The sequence below is a fragment of the Lontra canadensis genome, unplaced genomic scaffold (genome assembly GCF_010015895.1).
Source record: "Lontra canadensis isolate GAN:19392208 unplaced genomic scaffold, GSC_riverotter_1.0 scaffold1, whole genome shotgun sequence".
Classification (NCBI taxonomy): Eukaryota; Metazoa; Chordata; class Mammalia; order Carnivora; family Mustelidae; genus Lontra; species Lontra canadensis.
Genome location: NW_022630995.1, coordinates 125,387,819 through 125,401,449, shown reverse-complemented (window position 1 = coordinate 125,401,449; position 13,631 = coordinate 125,387,819). Strand labels below are relative to the sequence as shown.

Here is a 13,631-nt window from a genome sequence, read left to right as displayed (position 1 = left end):
ACGAGAAAATACAATGCTACAATTAAATGGTCTACCTGCCCCCAGCCTCTCAGGTGAATCTTTTTGCTGATTGAGTCTGAAGTCTCAGTTATAAAGCTCATCTTCAGGTTTTGTTTGTTTATTTTTTTAATTAAAAAAAATTGTTGTGGTTGATCCTATCAACAAAGACCCACTAGCTCAGGTTAGCTTAGGACGGGTTTTTGGTAGTATAACTTGATGAATTGTATCTGATTCTCTTTGAATACAAAAAGTATGTATGTGAAATTCGTGGACTCACTGACCTGGTGCTGTATATCGGACCATGTTCTACAGGTGCAACTCCAAAGATAACCCAGAAAATGAGAATGGTGTCCTTAGGGAGAAGCAAGTTTGTAATTAGATAGGGAGTACCAGTGGTGCACCATGCTGCAAAATCTAGCAATTATCACTGGAACAGAGTCTCCTTTTGTGCATATCTACGTGGGAAATGCAAAATTGAATGGAAATACAGCATCAAAAGGCTTTTTCAAAAAATCAATTTCTGCAACAATGATACCTTCTTCAACTGTGAATTTGTAATGAATCTACTGTTATACATCACCCAGTTCCTGTAACACATTTGGTATTATATGCCAATGCATCACTTTATCATTCTGTAAAGAAGATACTATCGATACTTTAAATATGAGAATACTGAGATTCAGAAAGATTATGAAATTTGCCCAAGGACACATAGCTAGTGAGCAATGAAACTGAAATTTGTAACCATTCTGTCTGATACCTAAAACCTCCTTAAGCTGATTCTTTTAACCCACATCACCTCTAAGATATAACTTGGTATAGTTATGGGATAGTGGCAAAAATGGGTAAATTTTAGCATGGTTATTTCTGATTTATCACTACTGTTTCTACTCAATTTCTGTTTTCAATTCAACAACTTAACATGGGTGATATTTTGTTAAAAGGAAGTATGACATACCACTCTAAATACTTCTGCAAGGTTTTCATTTTTTTTTTTTTAATGCAAGCCAGTGCTTACCAGATTTTCTTGTTTTACCATAAGTGATTATGCAAACATGACTGAACATATTGGTGTGTTTTCTGCCAAACCATCTTTGCAAAAGTCATCAATCGTTTCAAGGGTCACCAGATACTCTATGGTGCTGATACATTTAATTTTTTTAACAAAATATTTTAAACTGTTTACCTAAGATTAGAAAAGCAGACTACATCCACATGAAAGTCAAGAGCATAAGAAAACCCAGCACCCCTCTGTGATCTTCGCTTGAGCAGCTTTGCCAAAGCTTCCCTCAAAGTCTGTGCAGTAATATGAATGAATCCCAAGGGACACCATTTTGGTAGCATTTAAGCATTGTACTATTTTTCATGTCCAGTATGGGAGATACATTATGTATGCTTTATTTTTAAGATGCTGCTTTATTGCCACAGAGCTGTCATACCAAATTAAGGTAGCCTAGTTCCAGGAATTCTGTATGTCAAGGCTGCTTCCATGACAAACTGCAGGCACCCCATCCACTTCCATTTAAATTCATTGTAAATCCCAAGTTGCTCACTGTTTTCCAACTTGCATCGCCTCATCTTATTATAAAGTAGGAGCAATCCAGTGTGTATTTTCCACTCTCTTTTTGAGGCCATGTCGGTAGCACTGCATTTGCTGGGTAATGGGGCAGTAGCCAGAGCAGGGAGATGGCACCTGCCAAGTTCATGTTGTCTCAGGCTCTCAGGTAAGGACAGAAACCTTTTGCAGGGAGTTATGAGAATAATCTAGATGCCCCCACAACCTGGAGATACACTGACTCAAAATCCTAAAGCCTTGGACATTTGTACAAACTTTCTTCAAAGATTTCTTTGGTAGTGTAGGAATCACGTTTCATTGTTAAAATCTGGATTGAAAGCACATTGTGTTACCAGAAAAGTCCTAAGAGTATTTCATTAGCAATCAATTTGAGCTGGTCAGCTTAATACTTTTCATTCATTGGTGAACAAAAGTTTGCTGACCATCCACTCAGGGTGGCACTGTGTTCCAGGAACCTCTTGTTTGTTTACTACATACTTTCCTAGACAAGTGAGGGGACCTGGTAACCTTCTCTGCCATGCTTCTGTGGCTTCTCCCTTGAGCCCACACATGGCCAAGATAGAAAGGACAATGAATAGTTACCATGGCGTGAAGGATGCATGTGCTTTTCAGTTCTGTGCAATCTGCGCCTTTCTCCAGTATCATAGTCATCTTTTCTTCTTTTAGGAAATATATTATTGAGCACCTGCTCTGTGCCAGCTGCTCTTCTGGTCACTGGGGGCTACACCAGTGAACACAAAAGTCGAGAATCTCTGCCTTTTTAGAGCTGACACCAGTGGGCCATGTGGCAGTTGGGTGGCCCGAAGGGAATCTTCATCCAGCACCGATGCCAGGATCTACTTAGAACCTTCCTGAGCTCAAAGTTATGATCTTTCCATTAGGACTAAATCTGTTATTATTTCTGGATCGGTCTCAGGACCACGAAGGACCAGAGGGACTAGACAGCCTCACTCCAATTTCATTGAATGGGTGAATATTGCAGTCATATCCCATTGTGGTTGATAACATTTACTTTCTCTGTGTGTGAGGCACTGTTCTAAACATGGAGAAGAAGCCGCACACTCTGATTCAAATAGCTTTGTCATTAAGGGCATGGATTGTCATATTAGTTTTCTAGGGCTGCCATCACAAAATACCATAGGTGGAGTGGCTTAAATCGCAGTTTTATTTTCTCACAGTCCTGGAGGCTGGAAATCCAAGATCAAGGTGTCCATAGGTTTGGTTTTTTCTGAGACCTCTCTCCTTGGCTTGCTGATGGCTGCCTTCTCTCTTTGCCCTCACATGGCCTTTCCTCTTTGAGTGCCCTCGCCTGTGTCTCTCTGTGTTTCAATCTCTTTTTATAGCAACACCAAACATTTGGGATTAGGGCCCACCATAATGGCTTCATTTTAACTTAACTACCTCTTTAAAGGCCCTATCTCCAAATACTATCACATTCTGACATATTAAGGGCTTTCACATATAAATTTGGGGGGGAACACAATTCAGTTCATGCAACTGACAATCCAGACTAACTGAGTTTGAATCCTGATACTGTAGTCACTTGCGAATCAGGTGGCTGTGTTACCTGGGATAAATTAACTTAATTTCTGTGCACCTTATTTCTTCATTAGTATATTGGGGATGATGACAATAAAAATAATGATGGTAACAGTACTTACCTCATGAAGTTGTGAAAATTAAGTGAGTTGATATGAAAAAAAAATGTTTTTCATATTAGCACTTGGGTGGCTCAGTGGGTTAAGCATCTGCCTTCATCTCAGGTCATGATTCTGGGGTCCTGGGATCAAGTCCCGAATCAGGGTCCCTGCTCTGCGGGGAGTCTGTTTCTCCCTCTCCCTTTGCCCCTCCCCCTGCTCATGCTGTCTCTCACTATTCCCCTTCTCAAGACACTGATCTGGGGTCTGGAGGAGAGAGACAGGTTTCCACCACCCTCATTTTCATTATTCCAGTGACTCACAGGGTTATGGAGATCTGGGAGTGGGCTGTTGAGCACAAACTAGATAGAACCAAGTCATGGAAGCTTCTGCATATCCTCGCCTTTGTTTGTCAAGTTTTTCTGATCTTCCTTAACTCAATTGGGAGTGAGGGCACTTCAGTCACCGCTTACTGTGAATAGATGTCCCATTAACCAAACTTCGATTCTGAGCCCATTGACCATTCCTTGGAACTTCAGGGCTATAGATGAAAATTGAGGGATTCTGAAAAATTCATTCATTCATTCTCCAACATTTTTTTTAAAAGATTTATTTATTTGACAGAGAGAGAGAGTGTGTGAGAGAGAGCATAAGCAGGGAGAGTGGCAGAGGAAGCGGGAGAAGCAGGCACCCTGCTGAGCCGAGAGCCAGACACGGGGCTTGATCCCAGGACCCTGGGATATGACCGGAGCTAAATGCAGACGCTTAGCCAAATGAGCCACCCAGGTGCCCCCATTCTCCAATATTTTTGAGTGCTTGCTTTGGTGCAGATATCATGTCAGGAGTTGGAGGTCCAAAGGTAATTATGAAATAGTCCCTGTTCCCATTGAATGCTCAGCTTGGAGGGTAGAAGTCAGCTAAGCAACTGCACCATATAAAAAGGGTATGATAAAGACCTCAATGGAGATATTTTGAGGAGATCTTGCAGGCATAGAGAAGGAAAATTTAGCTCAGAATGCGTGCGTAGGGGGGTGGGTGGGGCATTGTAAAAACTTCTTGAAGAGCTAGTGTCAGAATTGGATCTAAAGTCAATGTGGGTGAAGTGAGAAATGGGGTGGGTGTCGGAAGGGTAGAGAGAATAGATGTGTGAAAAACTTGTGAAGACAGAGGTTCTTAGGAAATCTCAGAGCTCTGAAGGAGATAGGGTAGGGTTTGGGAGGATTGTGGTGGGGGGGATGAAGTGAGATAAAATTGTGGTACTCCAGTGTGGCTGGGTTTGATGTCATGTAAGGACATGAACTTTATCTTGCAGATAATGGGGAATCATTGAAGGGTTTGAAGAAGAGGAGTGATATAATGAGTTTTGCATTGTAGGAAGGTCACCCTGGGCAAGAATTCATGGCTCCTTTATCTACATTAATAAAAATGAAATGGCCCAGGATTGGGTCACCCTAATGTGACCAGGACATTGTTCATAAAATAGGACTGTTTTTTGGAGCCTGGCACAGTGACCACATCATCACATATGTGACGCAGATGTGACACTCTCAGAAGTCACATTTGATTTCCGTTTTTCTAAATGGAATATTGAGACAGGAATTTTCTGGGAAATTTCATTTATATATATATATATATAGCAGAAGTCCAGAGCAGACCTAGAAAGCAGAAGTTTCTGTCCATTAGTCAAAGGTTCAGAAAAGAGAAGCACGCTGTGTTTTTTAAAGTAGAACTGATGATTTAGATTGTTAAGTAGTTTGTGATGGCAGAAGTCACAGGACATTCTCCTTTCCTGTTTCCTCAGCTTCACACTTAGCTAACTCTTAAGGAGATATGGAAATTATTTTAACTCAGTCCAATCTAGAGAAAGCAAGTTATAAGCTGAAAAACAGTTATGTAAGTAAATAAATGTTTTATTTGTTGTTTGAAGAAATGTCGTCTGAATTAGCCAGAAATTTATTCTGAGATAGGACTTGGTTGGCTATAGAGAACCTATACATATGAAATCTATAGAATTCTGCTTCTCTTCTGCCTCTCCTTTCTTTAAATCATAAAAACCTAAGTTTGGTTCTTTTAAATATTTGACAGGGCTATATTTTCAGTATTTCACTGGATTCTCACACAACCCTGAGATAGATTTGGAAGGTACTCTTCTCATACCTTGGGGAACTCAGTGCTTTAATCAAGGTGGCTGAGGGACTTGACTCATGTTCTGTGGAGGTGAGTGATCAGTCAGGAATAGAATCAACATTTGTGATTTCTTTTTCTACCACACTGCATATTCTTAGCTCTTTTTCAGCGAAGTTTCTTTTCCTTATTAACTGCGACATTTCGGCACATAGCTATTCTAGGGCACAGTATTTCTCCGTTTCTTAACTTTGCACTGACAGCTCAATCTTTATGTTAGTCCTTCACTTGTTCCCTTCAAACACTTGTTCAACTGGCAGATATTTTTGTCTGATCATCATTAGGTGTGCAACTTCTCTGCTTCTGAGGCCGGGGCTTACCAGGGATGGGGATCTTATAAGGCTTCTATGTTTGCTGTGTCTCACTGAATTCTTTCCGTCCCAAACCCAGGCACTAATAGGTCCACTTGAGGACAATTGTAAAAATTTGTTTGAATAAGTAAATTAACAATATCTAAAACCCTGAGCGGAATTAAAATTTCATCAACTCCTTCAAATTGTCTTCTCCCTCAGGGCTGTCCCGGAATTTTCTCTCACATTTTCTGACTTGTTCACATTTACCAGCTCTAAGCCCAGAGATCTTACCTGCTTCTTCACTTCAGTCTAATACTTTTAATTGCCAAAATCCTACTGGGAGAGGCACTCTAGAAAAATAGAACAGACAGTACTTAAGGGATCATTAACAGCTAGACACCTGCTACACTATCATTGGAGTTACAGCAACACCAATAATTGCCTTTAGCAATTAGAGATCCAAGGCATTAAGGTTTCCCTCCAATGCACTGTTGATAGTTGTTGTGGAACCCGACAGAATTCATTTCCTATAACAAAGATGAGTCTAAAATTTTGATTGGCCTTTGTTTTCTTGAATAGATTTTGGAGAATTGTTTTTAATGAAGGGCTCTGAGCTGAGCTGCCACTTCCCTTTTTGTCTTGTTCACAAGGAGTCTTGAAACAATCTTGGAACTTGGCCCATATGATAGAAAGGGACCTTTGATTTTAGAACTCCAGAACATTTTTACTTATTTTTGTTCAGTGACAAATGCAGACAGACACTCATAACTCCAGCCAGCATGCTTAGTGTTCACCTGCAGTTCAACAAAGCCAGGCAGCCAGTTTTCAAAGTGAAGGGTGTTTAAAAATTCCAGACAAAGGAGATCACGTAGAGAACTCATTCTTAGTGAATTTTCACGTTCATCTTCTCAAAAGGATGTCTTTGTGCTTTTGGGTGGAGAATGACTTGGGAGAACATCAAAAATCAGAGGAAATATTCAACTTTTGGGAAAAAAAAAACAACTTATGCGGCAAGTCGCATTTTTAAAAGCAGCTGTATAACCTTTAATTCACACGAACACCCACATATCTTTTAAAACCTGCTTTCTCACCACTCTGACAGTTAGAATTTTATCTCTTCACTCTTAAGATTTCTCTGGAGAGTGAAGTACTGCATCATTTTGACAAACCTGAATGTGAAGAGATGAATGCTCCTCATCTCTGAAACACTTCAGGGTAAGTTGCTTTAACCAGTTTCCTGTTTTCAGAGGCTATTTTTCTGTCATCCCTTCAGATCTATCAAAGTTCATTTAATTCTTCTAACAGTCATATTTTATAAAAAGTAGAATTCTTTTCACACTCATACTCATGGCTCTGAGATCTGGAGCCATTCTGACTACCACTATCATCTGGAGGGCCGGCCATATGCACTGAGATGCAGGAAGGAGACCAGTGTGTGCAAAGGACCCACCCCACCCACGCTCAGCCCGAGAATTACTACTTGCCCTGCTTTCTTCTTGCTTTCTGGAAATCTCCCTTGCCTGAGGTACACATATTTCCAGCAGGGCAGGATGGAATATCTTTATATTATAGTCAGCATTCAAAATATTTTGCTGAGGGGACATGGATGGATGTGGAGAAAACCCCAGAATGTTAACTGAAAACCAATTACTCCTAGCAGCTGAAAGCTCCTTTTGGCAGTTTGGGAACAACTTTTTAAATAATAGTATAGAAAATGTATCATTCAGAAAATTCAATGTGCTGAAATAGAGAAATGGTAAATAAAATTCAGTATCCTTAAAGACTAGATCAGAGGCTGACTCACAACAGTCTGCAGGCCAAAGATGGCCCCTTTATTCCATATGCTGTTAGGTGATATTCTTTTCTAGTCTACTTTTCACTAAAGCTTCATGTGTGAGTCTTGGATTCAACATCTTCATTTGGCAAGAGGCTCAAGGCTTGGATTTCTATTCTTCTACAAGGTGGTACAAGTATTTCCCCATGATACAACCTTGATATTGGTTTATGGTTCACTACCTTGATTTTTTCTTTCCATCCCTCCAAAAAGTCCTCTTAAAACTATGACTCTGTTCCTGAAGTGGCTTGTGAGCTACAGATGCTTTCTCCAATTTGAAATTGTTGAAAAAATCAAAAGAACAACAACATTTCTTATGACACTTGAAAATGATATGAAATGCAAATTTCATGTCTATAATAAAGTTTTATTGGAACAGTCACATCCATCTGTTGATATATTGTTTTTGACTGTTTTCATGCCACAGCAGAGTTAAGCATTTTCTGGGTCAATAGTTGTGATGGAGAAAAGGCGGCCTTCAAAACCTAAAATGTTTACTACCTACCTTTGCCAGGGTGTGCTGACCAATAGGCTAGGTTATTATATGACAGTTGAACTGATGCCATTTAAAAATATTTAGTTGTAAGAGAAATGTTTGTGGTAAAATATTTAGTAAAGCAGTCATGACAAACTGTATAATATGAGACAGTCCCACATAGTTTACTTTCCTAACATAATTTTTGACTCTTCCCCCAGTTGAAATGTAAACGCCAGGAAAATAAATAGAAATTGCCATTTATTGATTGATTGATTTAGGTTCAGTTCCTAGAACTATGCTTGGCACATAGTAGATGCTCCATATACAAATGAAGGCAGTCAAAGATAGATAAATTGTGTCATTCCATCATGTCTCTATATAGTAATAGTTATAGCAGAAGTTTCTGGGATGTGCATATACGTTAGGCATCAGGTTGAGGACTTCAAATGTAAGAGCTCATTTAATCCTAAAAGGCAATTTGGGAAGGTACATTCTCACCCCCATTTTACAGAGGATGAAAGCAAGGCTTAGAGAGATTGCTTAACTTGTCTAATGTTACAAAGCTAAGAAGTAAGGTGACCAGATTTCAAAAGATCTGTTGGATTCCAGAGCCTAAGCTCTCAGCAGAAGTTCTACTTCTTAAGTTTCTAAAAACAGTGTACATTTTGAGGTGAGAAAGAAAAGGATGAGAAAATACCAGAAGTCAGTATATAAATCACAGAACCAATTACTAAGCTCCTATCCAGGGCTTATAGATGATTTTTGTTTTCTTAGTTTTACATGCTAATGTATTTCCACATTTCCTGAAATGAGTAGATTTGTTTTTAATTGCTTTAAAAATAAGAAACAAATGTCTTAAAGGAAAGAAAAACAGCCCAGAAGGTTAACTGTTTCAATTGTTTATGTAAATCATCTCCCTATTTCTCTGTGGGCCTCATGTGAATTGCTGAGGAAACGGACCACCTGTCTGTCTCCTGTATTGATGTGTGCTGTTGAGGTTCAGGATTAGGTTTCAACTCCCTTTGAATACTTCCTAGCCCTGAGAATCTAAAGTGCCGTCTGTGTATAACTTTAGTCCAGAGGCATCGATGGGTAGAACTCCTTGGTGTTTATCTTTCGAAGTCTGAAGTACACATGTCTTTGCAAGTGATGTTTTGTCTTCCACTCATATTTGGACTCATATTTGGTAGAGACATTGGTCTCTACCTGTCTCCCACTCATGATGGACTGCGTTTACCTGGGCTTTACTCTTATTATTATTTGTTAAATTGACGTCGTATTTGGAGTCTACTCATTTAAAATTATATTTATCTTCTACCTAAGAAAACAATTAGTTTTGAGCAGCCCCAAAACTATTTAGGAAAGTCAGAGGAAAGAAAAGGGGAGATGGTGTTAAAAATGAAGTTCTTTAGTTTAGATCTATGTTCTTTCTCTATTTTTTTTTCTTAATTGTGTGTCAGTGACTGTGGCATGCTTCCCCAAATCTAAAGGACTTCTTGCATAGAAGTCCTAGGCTGAAATTCCAAGGCTTAAAGGAAAAAGATTTTTCTTTTGAATAAAACTGGAATGCACGTGATCTGAATGATCAAGTGAACGCTACCAAAGTTATTGAGGTCACTGTAACAGCAAATTCAAAAGAGGTTAAAGAAGACAGCAGTTTCCTGTAGTAAAGACCAGACAGAGATAAGAACTCTACAAAAGGCAAACAAGCAAGATGGTAAAATAAATGTCTTTAACCAAAGGAATACAGTCATAGATCAAGAGTCTCTCAGGTTATTTAAAAGGACTTTTAAAAATTCCTATGATGTGTCTTAGACATTCCAGTCATAATTTCAGAGGCTTCTGTTGTCCAGGCCTGTTAAGAATGAGTTAAGTGGGGTTTTCCAGATCTTTGTGGCTTTTTTTTTCCCCCCAAGAGCATCATTCTGATTTTTAACTTAGAAGCAAAGCTGCTTAACATCATCTGTCAGTGACTTTATTTGGCAGAAATGGGGGCTGGAAAGTGATGTCATTTGTTTTAAGCTTGTATCATTTAATGGACCTTCCTGATCTTCTCTGTTTATAACTTTACTTGGGCTCATCATTCTTGGTACAGTCTAGCAGTGGCATTTCTAAACTCTCAAGAGTGAGACAAAAACAATTAGAATGACAGTTTTTTTTTTTTAAACGTATCATCTGTGTGCATGCAGTTGAAGAAATGCATTTGCTTAAATGCACTTTGTGAGGTTATGTGTGAATAAATGATCCATTACCAAGAGCACTACTGTTTCCACCAGAAGAGAAAAAAAGTTTCCATCCTGCTTCTTTTTTATTTCTTTGGAAATTATGTGGTGGCTGGTGTGAGCCATGCAATTTCACTTTTAAATTTGTGACTTCCAAAATTTCTTTTTCTGTAGCCCCAGAAAATCAGACAGTTGTTATTACATATAGAGAGCAGCTCCACTCAGACATTGAATAGACGATTATAAACACCTGGATTCTTTCCCTTTTCGTGGTGGTTGCTTTTAGAAGTGGGATAAAACCACATTAACCAGAGGACATTGTTATTGGTAATTAGTGGCTTATTCCTGTGCCACATCAATAAAACATCTTGTCTCAAAAGTCTTTCATTTCATTGCCTAACAGGGACCTTGAAATATCATCTAATCAAACTCTTGCATTTGGGAGGTGAGAGGGTGAAGCTATGAGTGACTGTCTAAAATCTCACACTGAGTCATGCTGAACATGCTAAAGCAAATTTGTTTGTTTGTTTGGATTCTATAGATGGCCGACCATGCCCTCTCATTCTCTGGGACTCAACTCTATCTCCAACAAGTAATGAGACCCACTCTTCTGTTAAGCTCACCTGGGGAACTTACCAACAGTTGTTGAAACAGAAGTGTTGGCAGAATGGCCGAGTACCTAAGCCTGAATGGGGTTGTACTGAAATACATCACCACGAGTGGTCCAAGCTGGCACTCTTCGATTTTTTGTTACAGGTAAGCTTATCAGATAAAGTAAGGGGTGATCTAAGGCTGACACTGAGTTATGTAAGGCTAACGCTAAGGAATCTTCTATACTTTGAATTTTCATGAAGCCAAAGTTTAAGTTCTATAGTGGCATTTTGTTATATAGCTTACAGCCACCATTTCTCTTGTTTTCTTTCTAGTAATTTTTTTTGCAAATATTTAATTAAGATTGGACATTGGAGAATAATAGAATGATAAATATTGACCTTCTGTGTAAGTGAGTGACACGGAATATCACAGATGTCTTATAACTCTTGTCCCCTTTTGATGAAGACCTTGTAACTCTCTTCATCCTCTCATTCTGATTACTGCTTTTCCTTTCCTCCATTTTAGAAAAACCTGTTGGCTGCTGTCGTTGTGTCGCTAATTAATACTTTGTAGAATTTAGGACTGTCTTAAGACATTTGAAAAACATTCTCCTTTTGTTAATTCCTCTGTGTATGTGTGTGTGAGTGTGACATTTTGGGAAGGAACTAGAGAGAGGTGAAAATGTAAGAAGGAAACCAGAGTCACAGACTTTCAAGGGATTAGGAACTTTCAAGAAGAGGATGATTTATGGGGTCAGCATTGCAAAACCACCAGTGAGAACAGAGTTGGAGAGCAGGGCATTTGACAAGCAGGCAGTCAGAAGTCACCAAAAACTGTTGTAAGTCCAGCTATGAGGTTCAGACTGGTCTAAAGCATTGTATATATATTATCTCATTTTTTTCCATTTAATTAACATGCTAACTCTGAGATAGGCATCTCTTTCCATTTTATGGGTTGGTAAAAAGGAAACTGAAGTGTAAAGAGTTTTTTATCAAGAACTGCGGAAAGTCTGAGATCTTACCTTTCTCACAAGCTAATAGATTAGCCAGCCACATGTTCATAGATGGTAGCAGAGGACAGAGACAGACAGATGACTTCATTACTCATGGTATAGCAAATGGAACTAGCTTCATGCTCCTTTGCCCCTAGAGTCCCATTGGGATGATACAAAGTAGCTGGTTAATGCTGCATGTAGGGGTTTGTCACTACAGAAGAACTCAAAGCTTAGGAAACCCCCAATCTTATAAGAGGTTGCTAGCAAACCTGTCCAACATTGCCCCAGAAGGAGACATTATCTTTATTATCTTAGTCAGCTGATAAATAAAATCTGACTTCCACATTAGTGGGAAACAATCTTTGTATTTTCCAAGGCTGTTTGCTATAATAACATCCTTGAAGAGACAGTGCAAAGTAAAACCTGATCTAAGATGTGCAGAAATGCCATGGAGAATTGTTTCTAGATTTACCTAACTTGTTCAGTATTACAGAGCTGGTAAGTTCCCAAATAGAGATTTCGGCAGTTTTGGCTGACATGAGATTCCATATTTTTGACCATTATTGTATGGCAACTACCAAGGTATCTTTAGGTTAATAAAGGGGGTTGGTGTGATAAAATGTATTAGCAATAAAATGAAAAATGAGGGCTGAGTAGGTAAAGGTACTTTCTATGAGGCCAGGTGTTTAGGTGAGTGGTTAGTAGAGAGGTTGAAGCTCCTGAAAATGATGACTAGAGGCAGGAGGGATAGGAGAGTCATGAATGTGGCAGTGAAGTCTATAAGAAAGGAATGACCTTGAGGTTTGTAGCTGAGGAACATAAGAGCTAACCTATACTGAATTAGAGGGAAAACCCTTTTAGAAGTTGTCTATAGTGATGTTTGTTTTAATTATGGAAACTTCAACTAAATCTCCATCCATCTTCTGTCTTTGTTATTCTCCTTTCTATTGAGGAAAACTACAACTACATTCAACAATGATGATGTGTTTATGCAGCACCTACTGTGCATTACACTGAAGAAAACTGACACAGGGGTAGCAAAATAGTAAAGACAGTTATCCCCTCTCCCTATCCCACATTTGGGTTTTTAAAAAATTACATAGGAAACAAAAATAGATCCATGTAAGAAGGGCTGGATGGGATAATATAAAATTTCTTACTGATATGAGGTTAAAAAAGAGAGAGAGTGCTTTGCCATAAAATAGTAAAGGAGGGAGAGTTTGAATAAGATTGCAGGCTATAAATGATAAAGAGGATAGGCACAAATGTAAGGAAGGACATGGGGTTGACAATGTTCATAGGATATTTAGGGCATCCTAAATATACCATTTATCTGAAGGAGAGTCATTTGGGAGAGTAGTGATGCTCCCTGCCTATAAGAGATACGATAGAAAACAGAGGAAGAGAGCTTTTTTTCACAAGAGGTGTGTTCGCATTGTAACCTTTGTGTTCATTATCTTGACTGAGCAAGAATGAATTCAAACTGACCCACAGTCTCCTGAGAGCATCAGCAGCTTTTGTCATTGTGCCCATTGTCCATGGTCTTGAGGATGAATGTAAACATATCACTATTATAAGTTTTCAAAGAAGACAAATATTTTAAGAACTTAAACTAATACTGTTAATATTCTAACAATTATGTGATACTTGCTATGTGCTTGGCACAGTTCTAAGCACTCTCTCTGTACTGAGCACTGAGATACTATCTTATTTAATCCTCATAACAGTCCCATGAAGTGGATCTTATTATTATTCATATTTTAGAAATGAGGAAATCAAGGCAAGGAGAAATTAATTAATTTGGCTAGAGTCACAGAGC

At 38.8% G+C, this 13,631-nt stretch overlaps 1 protein-coding gene across 4 annotated transcripts in view; it reads left to right on the top strand.

Annotated features, from left to right (window-relative positions):
* Positions 1–13,631, top strand: part of GASK1B (golgi associated kinase 1B) — a 45,739-nt gene that overhangs the window by 6,565 nt on the left and 25,543 nt on the right. For all 4 annotated transcript variants that reach the window (XM_032863084.1, XM_032863066.1, XM_032863080.1 and 1 more), the window contains exon 3: positions 10,766–10,980. In XM_032863084.1, the coding sequence (XP_032718975.1) occupies positions 10,766–10,980 (215 nt within the window). The remainder of the gene's footprint in view (positions 1–10,765; positions 10,981–13,631) is intronic.